The sequence below is a fragment of the Brachycentrus maculatus genome, unplaced genomic scaffold (genome assembly GCF_059751285.1).
Source record: "Brachycentrus maculatus isolate JH-2025_06_01 unplaced genomic scaffold, ASM5975128v1 h1tg000811l, whole genome shotgun sequence".
NCBI classification, from domain to species: domain Eukaryota; kingdom Metazoa; phylum Arthropoda; class Insecta; order Trichoptera; family Brachycentridae; genus Brachycentrus; species Brachycentrus maculatus.
Genome location: NW_028281539.1, coordinates 184371 through 200909, shown reverse-complemented (window position 1 = coordinate 200909; position 16539 = coordinate 184371). Strand labels below are relative to the sequence as shown.

The following is a 16539-nucleotide window of genomic DNA, read 5'->3' as shown; positions in this document are numbered from 1 at the left end:
GAACACTAATTCGCGATTACCGGTTTCGGAACAATCATTCCGTCATCAGGTTATAAAAATAAAATTATCACGGTCTGACGTTTACACAGAATTGAAATTTTTACATAGATCAATAATTGACTAAAATTTAACTTAGAGTCTACTTTTAAAAATATTCCCATTATGATTAGTTTGTCTTCTTCGTCTCCATAAAAATTTAATTTTGCACAAATGTCAGACCGAAGCAATTTCATTTTAAAGACCTGATGATGGAATGATTATTCCGAAACCGGTATTCACGAATTTGTGTTTTTTAAAGTAATAGGGAGAGTCAGATAATAATTCACATCTCGTATGTTTGAAGGCTCCGCTCAGTTTTTTATTCCTTTTCTTCTTCTCACCCTCATCGGCATTCAATGGTGCATAGGGCACTGCCCCGACTCCACTCGACTCCATCCAGTCTACTCTCATCCTTCCCAAACCATCCCAACCCACCTTCCTTAGTTTGCTGGATAGTGCTCATCTCAGCCTTGCACCCTTTCCTTATATCACCACTGGAACATCTACCATGCATGGTCTTGCCGCACTGAGAGATGGCATCTCGACTCCATCCAGTCTACTCTCATCCTTCCCAAACCATCCCAACCCGCCTTCCTTAGTTTGCTGGATAGTGCTCATCTCAGCCTTGCACCCTTTCCTTATATCACCATTGGACCATCTACCATGCATGGTCTTGCCGCACTGAGAGATGACATCCCGACTGCATCCAGTCTACTCTCATCCTTCCCAAACCATCCCAACCCGCCTTCCTTAGTTTGCTGGATAGTGCTCATCTCAGCCTTGCACCCTTTCCTTATATCACCATTGGAACATCTACCATGCATGGTCTTGCCGCACTGAGAGATGGCATCCCGACTGCATCCAGTCTACTCTCATCCTTCCCAAACCATCCCAACCCGCCTTCCTTAGTTTGCTGGATAGTGCTCATCTCAGCCTTGCACCCTTTCCTTATATCACCATTGGAACATCTACCATGCATGGTCTTGCCGCACTGAGAGATGGCATTCCGACTGCATTCAGTCTACTTTCATCCTTCTTCTGCCAGTTACAGTACAGTGTATAACAAAGTTTGGCAACCTCGTGGTATGTATGACGCAAGACGGGCTATTTGATGGGATTGCGCAATCGAAGGGAGCCATGTGATTCACCGTCAATTCCGCCATGATTTGATGGCCTGAGGTTATAAAAATAAAAACAGTTTTTTATTCATTACTTTATAAGCGATTAGAGCGGCGAGATGATTTTTCACTAGCTGAATAATTGCCACTTATTGCAACATATAAAAATATACCAAATTATGTATTCAGACAGTTATGTTTAAATACAACACTTTGAGTGGGACCAAATAAAAATTAAAGGTAATTTTTGAAATCTCAGCGTAAATTTTTAACTAAATATTTACCCGCTACAGGGCAGAAAGTGTAGTTTTGTATTTTGGAGAAAAGGTATTGTTTAATTAATTTTTTTTAAATACTAAATATTATGTTTTGAATATTGAAAGTTTTAACTTTGTGGATCATAGTGATATATTTTTTTGAGAAATAAAAATACTGTTTTTTGATCCACTCATATTTTTATTTAACCAACTGTTTTGGCAACAACCTGTTGCCCTCTTCAGGGTTTAATTTAATCTATTAACCCTGAAGAGGGCAACAGGTTGTTGCCGAAACTAGTTGGTTAAATAAAAATGTGAGTGGATCAAATAACAAAGTCTTTTTATTTCTCAAAATAATATACATAATTTTCCAATGGGGAAAAAACCTTCAGGTTTTACCTAAAAAGATCTATTTCACAGTAAAAAGTTCAATAAGTGGCTTGATATTTACAACATTTTGAGTGTGTCCAAATACTTGTTCACAAAATCTGGATTATCTCCAATTACAGGAGTTATTTTCATGTTATTTTTTTGACATTTCATCAAAGATGAAGAAGAATATGGAAGTCTAGGGATTTATGGTCGTCAGCCCCGTATATAGCTTGATATTTATTTTTTATACATTTTATTATATTCTTAAACTTTAAAAACGATCGAAAAATCAAGATTTTTGATTTATGACGATGTTGAAAGGAGTGAGCGACATGTTTCGATGCATTCCGTATCATTTTTAAACACTGTATACATGTATTTGAAATAGTTCTTCACCCATTGGTAAAATTGGGAAAATTTCCGTGTTTCATGAAAAAGACGATTCTCGAATGCCCATGTGTGTCTCGAGAATAGGCACCGTACCATAATATATATGTGCCGCCTACTTTCAAAATCCGCCAGATCCATTTAAGTCGATTTTCCCAAAAATGTAAAATTCTCCATGTAAAATTTTTGTCTATCTTTAGATAAAATATTGTGAAATAGAGAATTTCAACATTTTTGTAGACTTTTCTTCAGTATTTAAAAAAAATACAAGAGACACAAACCGATAGTGACGTCTTCTTAATTTTTAACCTATCCCCGCTCTCTGATTGGCCGATATGGGTCACAGGGCAAGTTCCATGAATATAGCGTAATTTGAAATACAACGCTGTTTTAAAGTATTTTTAGCACGGTTTTTAAGTATATAAATATTTTAATTCCTGGTTCCAACTCTAATGTATGGAAGTGAAACATGGAGTTGGCAAACGAAGGATGAAAGTAGACTGAATGCAGTCGAAATGCCATCTCTCAGAAGAATGTGCGACAAAACGATGTATGATAGATGTGCGAATAGTGAAATAAGGAAGGAATGCAAAGCTGAGATAAGCATTATCGATAACATTAAGAAAGGTGTGTTGAGATGGTTTATACATGTAGAACGAATGAGTGAGGAAAGAACCGTAAAACAAATTTATGAGGTGAATGTTAGTGGGAGAAGAAGCAGAGGAAGACCGAGAAAAACATGGCACGATCAGGTATGCCAAATACTTGAAAGTGGTCAGGTTAGGAGTCGTAACAATCGGCGGGTATGTATGAGGAGATGCATGAACGTGGAAGAGGCGAAGAATATTTGCAAGGACTGAGTGGTGTGGCGCTCTATTCTCTCTGCCTACCCCTGCGGGGAAGCGGCGTGATGATTCGTTAGTAAGTTAGTTAGTTTAAATATTCTAAACAATAAAACCTACAATTGGCATTCCGATAGAGTATTTATTTTAAAATCTTATAAAATTGGGTCTGGCTGATTTTGAAAGTACGCGACACATATTTTAGCTAACATATACGTTGATGCAACCAGAAACTAATCAAACGCAAAGCTTAGAGTAATCATAATTAAATTGACTATAAAAATCAAATTATCGTAAAGGGGTCAATTATCAATTCACAATTTGATAATCTTCCTTGGTAATAATTGAATGGATACAAAAATATTTGTGAAATACCTTTTATAATTTGCTGGACAATACTCATATTAGCCTTTCACCCTTTCCTTATATCAATTTTGACATCTCGGCTGTCCAAACTTAAAACACAGTAAGAGCCATTTTTGTAGTACATTTTTTTGCATTTTTTGACTAAGTCCATGAATCTACTTAGTCCAAAAATGCAAAAAAAACCCACTACAAAAAAATGTCCCTTACCGTGTTTTGAGTTTGGACAGTCCATCTACTATACACGGTTTCGCAGAACTGAGAGATCAAATTTCGACTACAATCAGTCTAATTTTTTCCTTCTTTTGCGAACTCCATGCTTCACTTCTATACAGGAGGAATGGAACCCTGACTATGTGTGTTGCCAATTTGGCTATTGTTTATAGGTTTTTATTTGCTATAACTGATTTTGGTGCATCATTGTCCTTTCCATCTATAGAAAACATTTTCCCCAAACATAGAAAACCATTAACATATCTGACAGTCTTTTAATGATTCATCGTTCACTTTGTGTAATACCACTTTAAAACGATGAATGATAAGGAGAGTCTTATATTACAAAATTAATCATATTTGAGTTTCAATTTCCAAGTTTTTACTATTTTACACCTAAATCTATATTCATCTCTTCCAAAAACCATGACCTTGGATTTGCTGCACGTTCATCAGCAAGTCACTTGCCTTGCACACACTATACACCCTTGTCACCAGCTTCTGCAGGTCTTCTCTACTATGGGCAAGAAGCATAGCTTCGTCAGTACATTTAACATTCATTTTTTAACAACTGTGACTGATTCTGTTTTTTTTCTTTTCATTTCAGATAGATCCCACGATGTTACCACTGCGCGCTGTGGCGCTGCTATTTCTGTGCGCTTCGCCATCGCTCTCAGAGTCACCCAGAAACACCAGATCAGCCGGATTCCACCACGCGTCGTCCTTCGGGTCTGAGTTCTCCAAGGCCTTCTCCTCAGGGTTCGGCAGCCAGAGTCTGGCTTCGGAACCTATAGTCCAAACCAAAGCCTCGTACAAAGGATGCTCATCAGAGACCGGGTGTGGAGGAATCACTATTGAAAACGGCAAGGTTACTGATAAATTTGGCAACACTGCTGCTATAGGTTTGAAAGGAGAAGTCCCGGATAATCTTGATCCTGCAGAGATACATAAGAAGTTTGCTCTACAAGCCGCGGATATCAATTCCGCTTTCGCTGGGACACTTCCAGTGAATGGACCATTCTGGTGGGCAAGCAAGGACTCTCCGTTCAAGGATACATATGAAACCTACCTTAAATGGGTCAAAGAGAACTCATTTGCTGGAGCGCCTTTTACTTCTCCCTGTGGAACTAGCACTTGTCCGTTTGGAAGCTCTTTCAGCAGTCAGAGTAAAGTATCTGGAACAGGAATCAACAACGCCATCGACATATCGAATAATCCGTTCTTGAACGGCCAATTCGCTGCTGGATTCGGAGGCGCAGATTTCGGTTTAGGATCGTCTGGCGCGGATGTTTCAAAAGACCATTTCTTACCTGGAGCTTTGTTGTCTGACACGAGTGCTCACGGCGCATCAAACTCGTTTGCATCAGGAAGCGCAGGGAGTTTCGGTGCTTCCGGAATCAATATTCAAAATAATCCTTTCCTCAATGGGGTTTTATCTGGGCAAGGATGCGGAGGCAAGGCTGGAGGTTGCTCTCAAAGTAGCTCTCTTACCTTCCAGTCTTCGGGCTCAAAACCCGGGTTGGATACATTGAACATCCAGAACAATCCTTTCCTAAGTGGATTGAACAAACCCAGCGGCGGTGGGTCTATCCATATTTCTGGTTCTACAACAACTGGAGGATGTGGTGGCGCGTCTTGCGGGGGTGATAAGCAAGTGTCCACTGGGTTCCAACAGCAGCAAGTTACTACAGGTTTCGGCGGTGTTAACGGATTCCAAGATCAACAGCAAGTCGTCTCAGGATTCGGTCAAAAGCCTTCGGGGTGTGGTCCAGCCGGGTGTGGTCAAGGCCAAACACAAATAACCACAGGTTTTGGCCAAAGACCAACTGGATGCATTGGAGCTAGTTGTGGACAGGGTCAGACTCAAACACAGATAACAACAGGTTTTGGCCAAAGACCAACTGGATGCAGTGGAGCTAGTTGTGGGCAAGGCCAGACTCAAACACAGATAACCACAGGTTTTGGCCAAAGGCCAACTGGATGCAGTGGAGCTAGCTGTGGTCAAGGCCAGACTCAAACACAGATAACCACAGGTTTTGGTCAAGGACCGAGTGGATGCTCTGGAGCCGGTTGCGGAGGCCAGAATCAGGTGTCGACAGGAGTTCAACATGGCCAGAGTTCTTGCACTGGCGCATTCTGCGGCCAGGAACAGCAAACGCAGCAAGGCTTCCCACAGCAAACCCAGCAAGGGTTCCCTCAACAGCCCCAGCAAGGGTTCCCTCAACAGCCCCAGCAAGGGTTCCCTCAACAACCCCAGCAAGGATACTCTCCTAAGCCGACACCCAACAAGCCAGGATCCGGCTCGTCTCTTCCTCATCCGCCAGGCGTTGCTGGTGCTGGATTCAAGGAAAATGGAAACACCAACGGAGAGCTGACCATCACTTGCATAGGAGAAGGAAACATCTGCGTGAACAAGAATCTGTGTCTCAATGGATTCGTCAACGACAACGGAGAGAACATTCTCCAAGTCAGAAGCGCTGTGAGTACCTTAAACTACTATTATTAATCTAAATAATACAAAGGTCAAACTATGTGACAATTATCCATCACCTCAATTCTCCGCAAGGGTACGCAGAGAGAATATAAAAACTAACTAAATAACTAACCATCACTCCGCTTTCCGGGGTTGGCAGAGAGAATTGAACGCCACACCACTCTGTCTTTGCAAACATTCTTCGCCTCTTCCACATTCATGCATCTCCTCATACATACCCGCCGATTGTTACGACTCCTAACCTGACCACTTTCAAGTATTTAGCATACCTGATCGTGCCATGTTTTTCTCGGTCTTCCTCTGCTCCTTTGTCCACTTACATTCGCCTCATAAATTTGTTTTACCGTTCTTTCCTCACTCATTCGTTCTTACATGTCCAAACCATGTCAACACACCTTTCTTAATTTTATCGATAATGCTCATCTCAGTTTTGCATTCCTTCCTCATTTCACTATTCGAACATCTATCATACATCGTTTTGTCGCACATTCTTCAGAGAGATCGCATTTCGACTGCATTCAGTCTACTTTCATCCTTCTTTTGCCAACTCCATGTTACATTTCAATACATTAGAGTTGGAACCAGGACTCCGTTGTGCACTGCTATATATAGGTTACGCTGATAAAAAATTCAACAAAGACTTCTTATTGTTTCCTGAACTCAAAAGACCTTTGAAAGGAAGAAGGTTTGAGACTTTTCCCGAAAATAAGGCAAAAACTGAAGATCATCACAAAAGAAGCGTTCCAGGAGGTCCCGGGTTCGATTCCCAAGAGGGTCAAAATAAATTTAAGTGATTTTTCAGCCTAATATTTAATATATTATTAGATTAAAACCAATATTTTTAGCTTTTCCACTTTATTTTTATTTGACCAGCGACCGGGTTTTGTCGTTACCGACATCATCAGACCAGTCTGATGTAATATTGGTTTTAATCTAATAATATATTAAAAAATGCAATTCCATCACGAAGTGTCAGTGGATAGTATAAATCTATTAAAAAGCCTAATATTTATTTAATTTGACCCTGGACTGGTACCTGAAGCGGAAGGCTGATCACCTTTCCTTCGTGTATTTAACGATCAAGATAACACTGCTTCTATACGATGCAGTGCCCTATGCACCATTGGGGTGCGGATAAGGGGTTGAAGGATGAAGGGAGGATAGTTAAAAACGTGTTGTTTTTTTTATTAGAGAAATGTGTTGCGCCAAAAACAAGCTAATAATGGTGAAAAATATTTTTGTACTAGCATTATTTTTAGAAAATATTTTGTACAAGCTAAACTACTCTGATATGTTTTTAAACTGATACATGTTTCATTATCTTTTTAATGTTTTTTTCTTCACATGTCCCTGAAGGCAGATTGATATTTGCGCGCAAAATATTAGAAATTTGTTTACTTTGAAGTAGGTATCACGCATTTGACCTCAGTCTGTTAATTTTTCGATATTTCCAATAATGTTAATTTTGTGGCAAATTTACACAAAGTCCAATGTTTTTTTTTGCTGAAAAAAATACAATGGCCTTCTGAAATTCCAAGCAAATGAACTCGTCTAGGTTCTTCAAGGTGTTACCATGATATGATACAATGAAGCGGCTGAAATTAATAAATCTTAGTGATAGAAGGGTAATTACTGATTTCGTCCTGTTATATAAAATTCTTAACAGCAGATGAAGTGACTTCATGCAAACGCAGTGTTATCTTGATCGTTAACACATGAAGGAAAGGTAATCAGCCCTCCGCTGCAAGTACCAGACCAGGGTAATACTACTACTACCATCACGCCGTTTCCCCGTAGGGGTAGGCAGAGAGGATGGAACGCCACACTCTTCTGTCCTGACATACACTCCTCTCCTCCTTCACATCCATACATCTAGTCATACATGCCTCCGATTACGCCGACTTTTGACACCGCCAGATTTTAGGTTCTGATTGATCTGATCGTGCCTTTTTCTGTCGTCCTCGTTCTGTTTTCCCTCTCACATTCGCCACATATATTTTCTTAGTCATTCTCTCGTTATCCATTCGCTCCACATGTCCATACCGCCGCAAAGAACTTCCTAATCTTTTCTATTCTATTCCACGTTCAGCCTTACATTCCTTTCTTATATCTTCGTTTTTAATTCTGTAATACAACGATTTTTTTTGAGCGCATTTCAACAGCGTTCACGCTGCTTTCATCCTTCCTTTACCAGTTCCATGTTTCGCTTCCATACATTAGTGTCGGTCCCAGCACGCCGTTGTGAACCGCTATCTTGGCTTCCTTTGACATATTCTTATTCGCAATCACTCTGTTCAAAGCACCCTTTATTCTATTCCCTGCATTCACTCTTCTCTCAATATCCTTATCCACTTTTACATCCCTTGTAAACATGCTTCCTAGATATAAAATGATACCAGGGTAATATCAAATAAATATTAGAGTATGCGTTGGAGATGTGGATCTATAGAAGAATGCTGGGGATATCCTGGAGAGACCACATCTCCAACGACGAGGTACTACGATTGATCAAGGAAAAAAGCCGAATAGATCGGCCACGTACTAAGGCAAGAGGGTTTCCTGCATCAAATAACAGAGGGGACGATCGAGGGAATAAACGCCACAAGACGCCCACGCCGCGATTACCTAAGTGACTTATACGAAGACACGGGCTGCTCGACGTATGAGAAGCTGAAGAGGACTTCCGATAATAGGCTAGAATGGCGAAGGAGATGTCATTTGTTGCTACAGATCAATCCGCAGGATTGAGACAAGAGAGAAAGATTAGAGTAAAAAAAACACATATTTATTTGACCCTCTTGACAAAAACTGTTTTCCCTCTTTTGTATATTCATATACATACTCGTATATATACATATTTTGATTTATTTTCTGCCTAGCTCCATCCCAACTTATCATCTTCGTGGACTGTTGAAGTCAGCTCTCCTCGTCCTCAGGTTGTAGGTCCTTCTATCATTCATAACATCACATAGACCATGCCTTCAAATCATGTTATCTTTCTGCAGCATCCATGAATTCTTTGGTTTTATTCTAGATGTCTTTCAAGGAAGATCCATGGCTATTGCCTGGTTCACAATATGATCAGGTTCTCTGCGTTATGTGCCCATACCATCTCGATGGCCTTTCCTCTACTTTACGATTGATGTCTATTACAGCCAGGCTTCCACGAATGCGTGAACTCTTTATTTTGTCTCCAAGAGACACTCCAGCTGACCAGCTAAGCATTCGCATTTCAGCAGTTTCTAGTTGCCTAGAGTAGGTGTTATACATCGTTACCTCTACCTTACTATTGATGCCTGTTACAGCCAGGCTTCCACGAATGCGTGAACTCTTTATTTTGTCTCTAAGGGACACTCCTTTTGACCTTCTAAGCATTCGCATTTCAGCAGTTTCTAGTTATATAAATATATTTAAGAAAAAAAAAAGATAACCCACGCGCTTAGCGCAACTATTCTAAAAACTGTGTGATAATATTTTCTTTGGCAATGCGTCACATATAAAGAATTTGATATTCAAATATTATTCTGGCAAATTGGAGTTGACCTTTTTGCGACAGCCTTTGCGTCATCCTCGCTAAAAGTCTGCAAACGTACAATACTTGAATAATTTTCGTTATCGAAATACGTGTACGTCAATCACTGGACAAATGTTGGCGTTCGTCAGTATCGTCGGTCTTGCTCTGCTTCTATTTCAAACATTATTCCTCTCATATATAAATTGATTCTACTACTAATTCTTCTCTCGTCGTTTCACACGTCCATCTCAACCTTACACTCTTTCCTTATTTCACCATTAGAATATGGAAGACCGAAGAAAACTTAGTTGTTTATTATTATCTGCATTCGCCTTATTTATTTGTTTTAACGTTATTTTCTCGCTCATCCGTTCCACATGGCCCAACCGTCTCAACACATCTTCCATAGTACGAATGGATAATGCTTATCTCAGCCTTGCATTCTTTCCTTTTTCGACCATTCTAACATCTATAGTTTTGCCTCGTTGAGAGTTACTGCATTTAGTCTACTTTTATCTTACTTTTGCAAGCTCCATGCTTCACACCTTTTGATTTTATCCTAAGAAATAAATGGCTTGATGGAATCTAATAGTCCTGCAATGACAGTCGTGGTAAGGTTATGTTAGATTAAATTAGGTTAGGTTAGGTAAGTTTAGGTAAGGAATGAGGAATAGATTTTGACTACATTCAAATATCATACATAGTTCACTCTGTGTTATATCACTTTAAAAATCTTCTTCACTACCGGTTTTGGTATAACAATTCAATCATCAGGTCAACTATTGACTATAATCTATATTTCATATAGATAAAAAATAAAGTTATCATGTGGTGTAACACAAAGAATGATGAATGATTATTAGCCTACCACAAAGTTAACAATGCTTTTGATGTACATAATATTTCTAACCTTATCCACACCATGCATAAAGCATAGCGTCATACAAAAGCAGCGTTATCTTGATCGTTAACACATGAAGGAAAGGTGAACTGCATCCGCCTCAGACACCAGCCCAGGGTTATATTAAATAAATATGAGTGAAATTTGACCCCTCCTCCTGAAAATCTATCTCGGGACCTCCAGTACGGTAGCCGAGCGTGCTGACCACTACACTACAGAGGCGGATATTATGTATACGAAAACAAAAGTATTTGCTGTCGATTTTATTAGGTAAAAACCAGTTTTTGGCGACTGTTTTGAGGTGATGTCATGTCGTAGGAATTTTTAAAATTCATAAACGACCCGTTCTTAAAATTATCACCTTTGTATTGGGCTGAAATTCAAATATTTGCACAGAGAGGTAGATCGACTGTGAACAGATTCTCGTACAAACCATGGTACCATATATTATAGTGCCAACCATGGTACCATAAACCAAGCTAGGACACAAAATGCCAAACCCTCTTCTAGTGGAACGGAAGGTCTTTTAATGAGATAAGGAACTGTCACAAGAGATGGTATCATACATATCATAAAACTATTGAAGGACATTGCTACCATAAACCAAGCTAGGACACAACATGCCCAACCCTCTTCTAGTGGAACGGAAGGCCTGCTGAGGACAGTCAGCAGTCCGCCTTCTCCTGAGGAGTGCAACGTGGTTTCCCCCCAGCAATGAGAAAATACTGTCAAGTTCCTGACTGGCCCACACTAGATTATCCCTCCTGTTCCCAACACAGATTCAAATAAAACATATTTTGTCAGTTAGACAAAATATGCAACAATTAAACAATATATTTTTTTATTATTTTTTGATATCTCATCAAAGATGAAGAAGAATATGGAAGTCTGGGCATTTACGGGGCTTACGACCGTCATAGGCTGGTTTAAGTGATCACTTTACACACGTGTAACATTCACCAATTCTACCCATTATTGACAACCACACTACTCAAATTCTTGGAAGTTCTATATATATGAACCAATTTAGAAACCTTGTTAATGAATCACTAGAACTTCACAAGAGACATCTATTGGTGAGATGTAAAGAAGCTTTTTATTAAGCAGAAACTCTTATATTAGTATGTGAGATCCGAATCCTGGATTATAATCACACACATGAGAAACGCCAGAAAACACCATTTTCATTTTTATTATAAAGCTTATAATTTGACCAGATAATTTATTTACAACATTTTGAGTGTGTCCAAATACTTGTTCACAAAATCTGGATTATCTCCAATTACAGGAGTTATTTTCATATTATTTAATTTAAATTTTGAGTGTGTCCAAATACTTGTTCACAAAATCTGGATTATCTCCAATTACAGGAGTTATTTTCATATTATTTAATTTAAATAATATGAAAATAACTCCTGTAATTGGAGATAATCCAGATTTTGTGAACAAGTATTTGGACACACTCAAAATGTTGTAAATATATTTTTTTCAAAATGCAAAAACAACACTTTCTGCTGGGATATAGTACGTTTTCCGAAAACACGCATAACTGAAAATTTACGATTTTTGATAATATGACGTTGTTGAAAGGAGTGAGTGATATGTGAAATCATCTACCTGTTCCATAATTTCCCCATTCACTATTATTTTACACCCAGATCTACATTCATCTCTTTCAAAAACCATGGCTTTGGATTTGCTGCACATTCCTCAGCAAATCACTTCCCTTACACACTAAACACCCTTGTCACCAGCTCCTGCAAGTCTTCTTTATTAAAATCTATTTGTATATTCAATACATAATATGTTTACCTTATACTAGAAGGAATACGGATGTGAACTTATAATACAAACTTGTTTAAAATATCCCGTTCTTGATAAGATAGAGTTGTGCCTCGCATAACGTGCCTAATTCGTTCCAGGAGCAAAACCGTTAAGTGAAAACTTCGTTGTGTGAAGTAAGTTTTCCCATAAGGATACACATTTGTTTCAAATATTCATTCTGTAGCATTAAATGTCTTACTACAGCATTGAAAAAATATACTCACGTTTCCATTTTTTTTATTTTAAATTTCTACGTTTTAAAACTAACTAACTAACCATCACGCCACTTCCCGCAGGGGTAGGCAGAGAGAATCGAACACCACACCACTCTGTCTTTGCAAACATTCTTCGCCTCTTCTACATTCATGCATCTCCTCATACATACCCGACGATTATTACGACTCCTGACCCGGCCGCTTCCGAGTATTTGACAAACCTGATTGTGCCAGGTTTTCCTCGGTTTTCCTCTGCTTCTTTTTCCAACAACTTTCGCCTCATAAATTTGTTTATCCGTGATTTTTTTCTTTACAATTCTTTTTCGTATTCCATGGTGTATAGGGCACTGTAACGTAATTGAATACTGTTTTATTGATTAAACACACAAAGTTAAGGTGATCAGCCCTGCGGTACTAATAATAAAAAGTTAAATAACTTATTTGAACAATCTGGAATTGGAACCCAAGTGCTATTAATAAATGAAAATATGTATTAAGTTGGAAACTGACCGGAGCATTTCGTCGTAACATCGCTCGCAGCGAGCAACAGCGAGCATACGAAACTATGGATGGAGCGCTCGGCTCGCTGCACAGACTATACGAATGTTCGCATCGTAACGTGTTACGTCACGACAAAATGTGGAGGTCAGTCTCCACCCTTCGGAGATGCACGAATATAAAAGTGGCGAAGACTGTTTGTAAAGACAGATCGGTGTGGCGCTCTATTCTCTTTGCCTACCCCTACTGAGATGTAGCATAATAATTAGTAAGATTTTTAATAATAAATTCAGGCTGTCCGCCTCCGTAGTGTAATGGTCAGCACGTTCGGCTACCGTTCTGGAGGTCCCGGGTTCGATTCCCAAGGGGGGTAAAATAAATACAAGTGATTTTTTCACTGTCATATTTATTCAATATTACCCTGGACTGGTACCTGAAGCGGAGGGCTGATCACCTTTCCTTCATGTGTAAACGATCAAGATAACACCGCGTTTATATGACGCAGTGCCCTATGCACCATTGGGGTGCGGATAAGGGTTTTATTATTATTATTATTATAAATTCAATAATAAAATCAGTTTCATCTTACGAGTTCGTTATGCGAGGCATTCGTTAAGCGAGGTTGATACACTGATTTGTATTTAGCATAAAACCGTTAGAATGCAATTCAACTAATACATCAGTTATCTTTGTGATATACGACTGCATAAATGAGAATAACGTGTAAGATGTTTCAAGATACCACTGAAATGCTATAAATCTAGCCCGTTTAAGCTCGCAAGCACACGTTCCATGTGTAATTATAGTAATATATCATGTGGAGAGATCTACTCGCGCTATCTGTGATCTTTGAATTCGCTTCTAGCAACCTCATACTGATTTATTGTGCTTTAAGTAAGCTTATATTTTTACTGCGATCTCGACATAGATGAAGAAGAATGTGGAAGTCTGGGTATTTAAAGATAGGCTGGTTTAAGTGGTCACGTGGTCAGTGGTTTAAGTTGTTCAAGTGTGACATCCACCATTCTACAACATTTTAAGTGTGTCCAAATCCTTGTTCTACAAATCTAGGTTTGTCCACTTCATGACTGACATCTCAACATAGATGAAGAAGAATATGGGGTCGAGCACGTGATAGAAGGTATCGATTTACCTAGTTTAGCTTTGAGATGGTTTAAGTGATCACTTTACACACGTGTAACATTCACCAATTCTACCCATGATTGACTACCATACTACTTAAATTCTTGGAAGTTCTATATATACGAACCAATTTTGAAACATTATTCTTGGATCACTAGAACTTCACTAGAGACATCTATTGGTGAGATGAAAAGAAGCTTTTTACTAAGCAGAAACTCTTTTTTTAGTATGTGAGTTCCGAATCCTGGATTATAATCACATACATACAGACTTCCATATTCTCCTTTATCTTTGATGAGATGTGAAAAAATAATATGAAAAATAACTTCTGTAATTAAAGATAATCCAGATTTGTGAAAACAAAACAAACAAAACAAAAAATAAAGCCACTTGAGATCTACCCAAGCTCCTTTGCCTAACCATCAAAATATTTTGAATATTGTTCAGTAGATAGTGTTTTAGTATTAATCAGTCTTGATAAAGAAGCGGTTAGCTTGGAAACCGGTAGACATTATAATTAAGTTATAATAAAATATTTATAGTGATTTTAAAACAAAGTTACATTTTAAATTTACCTTATTTTGTATTTGTCCGCCTCCGTAGTGTAATGGTCAGCACGCTCGGCTACCGTTCTGGAGGTTCCGGGTTCGATTCCCAAGGGGGGTAAAATAAATATTAGTGATTTTTTCACTGTAATATTTATTCAAAATCACCATGGACTGGTACCTGGAGCGGAGGGCTGATCACCTTTCCTCCATGTATAAACGATCAAGATAACACTGCGTTTATATGACGCAGTGCTCTATGCACCATTTGGGTGCGGATAAGGGTTTTATATATATATATATTATTTTGTATTTTGTTTGTCCATCTTTTCGCAACTCCCTGTAATGCAGTGGCATAGCGGTGTTGCAATAACTGCAGTAGGGTCAGATGGGGTCATTCGGGTCAGCCGGGATCAGTCGGGTCACGGCGGCGAGGGGGAAAGTTCACAGTGCACGGGCGACACGCGACCTACGCGTAATAATTACCTCGTCATTTGCGAAACTGCCATTCGATTTGCAATTTGTGTCACGTAACATCGACACTTTCCACGAAATTCAATAGTGGCGACACGAAAAATCAATTTCCTTATTAAAATGAACACATAATTCCATACAAAGGAATATGTTATGACGAGCGAATTTCGTTCCAGCATCTTAATCGTTGAGTGAAAAAATCAAATTGAAATCAATTAAAAATGACACACTTGAGGATTTGGACCTCACACCTCACAAAAAGCTTCTTTTCATCTCACCAATAGATGTCTCTAGTGAAGTTCTAGTGATTCAAGAACAATGTTTCCAAATTGGTTCATTTGTATAAATAGATTTTCCAAGAATTTGAGTAGTGTGGTTGTCAATAATGGGTAGAATTGGTGAATGTTACATGTGTGTAAAGTGATCACTTAAACCAGCCTATGACGGTAGTCAACCCCGTTAATGCCCAGACTTCCATATTCTTCTTCACCTTTGATGAGATGTTAAAAAATAATAATAATAATAATAAATCCCTTACCGCACCTTAATGGTGCATAGGGCACTGCTTCTTATAAACGCAGTGTTATCTCGATCGATTACACATGAAGGAAAGGTGATCAGCCCTCCACTTCAGGTACCAGTCCAGTGTTGTAATATTGAATAAATATTAGAGTGAAAAAATCACTTATATTTATTAAACCCACCTGGGAATCGAACCCGGGACCTCCAGAACGGTAGGCGAGCATGCTGACCATTACACTACGGAGGTGGACAAAAAATAATATGTGGAAAATACTCCTATAATTGGAGCTAATCCAGATTTGTGAACAAGTATTTGGACACACTCAAAATGTTGTACATAAATTATCTAATCGAATTATAAGCTAAAATGATAAAAATTAAAGTGATGTTTTCTGGCGTTTCTCATGTGTGTGATTATAATCCAGGATTCGGACCTCACATACTAATAAAAGAGTTTCTGCTCAATAAAAGTTTATTTTTATCTCACCAATAGATGTCTCTAGTGAAGTTCTAGTGATTCAAGAACAATGTTTCAAATCGGTTCATATATATGGAACTTCCAAGAATTAGAGTAGTGTGTCAATAATGGGTAGAATTAGTGAATGTTACACGTGTGTAAAGTGATCACTTAAACCAGCCTGTGATGGTCGTCGGCCCCGTAAATGCCCAGGCTTCCATATTCGTCAAAAAATAACCTTTATCAAATTCTTAGCATTATCAGGGAGTGTTGAAGATTGCGTCACCAAATTATCAAATAATCTCGATATTTATCGAGCTGATATTTCGTTCACCGATCTAATAATTAACATACATACGGG

General features: G+C 38.7%; 1 protein-coding gene across 2 annotated transcripts in view; it reads left to right on the top strand.

Annotated features, from left to right (window-relative positions):
- LOC148300158 (uncharacterized) overlaps positions 1 to 16539 on the top strand; it is a 68224-nt gene that overhangs the window by 32503 nt on the left and 19182 nt on the right. Inside the window, exon 2 of one of the 2 annotated variants that reach the window (XM_088275176.1) lies at positions 4199 to 6070. In XM_088275176.1, the coding sequence (XP_088131302.1) occupies positions 4211 to 6070 (1860 nt within the window). In that variant the 5' untranslated portion in view covers positions 4199 to 4210. The remainder of the gene's footprint in view (positions 1 to 4198; positions 6071 to 16539) is intronic. The other variant, XM_088275177.1, reaches the window with a different exon arrangement.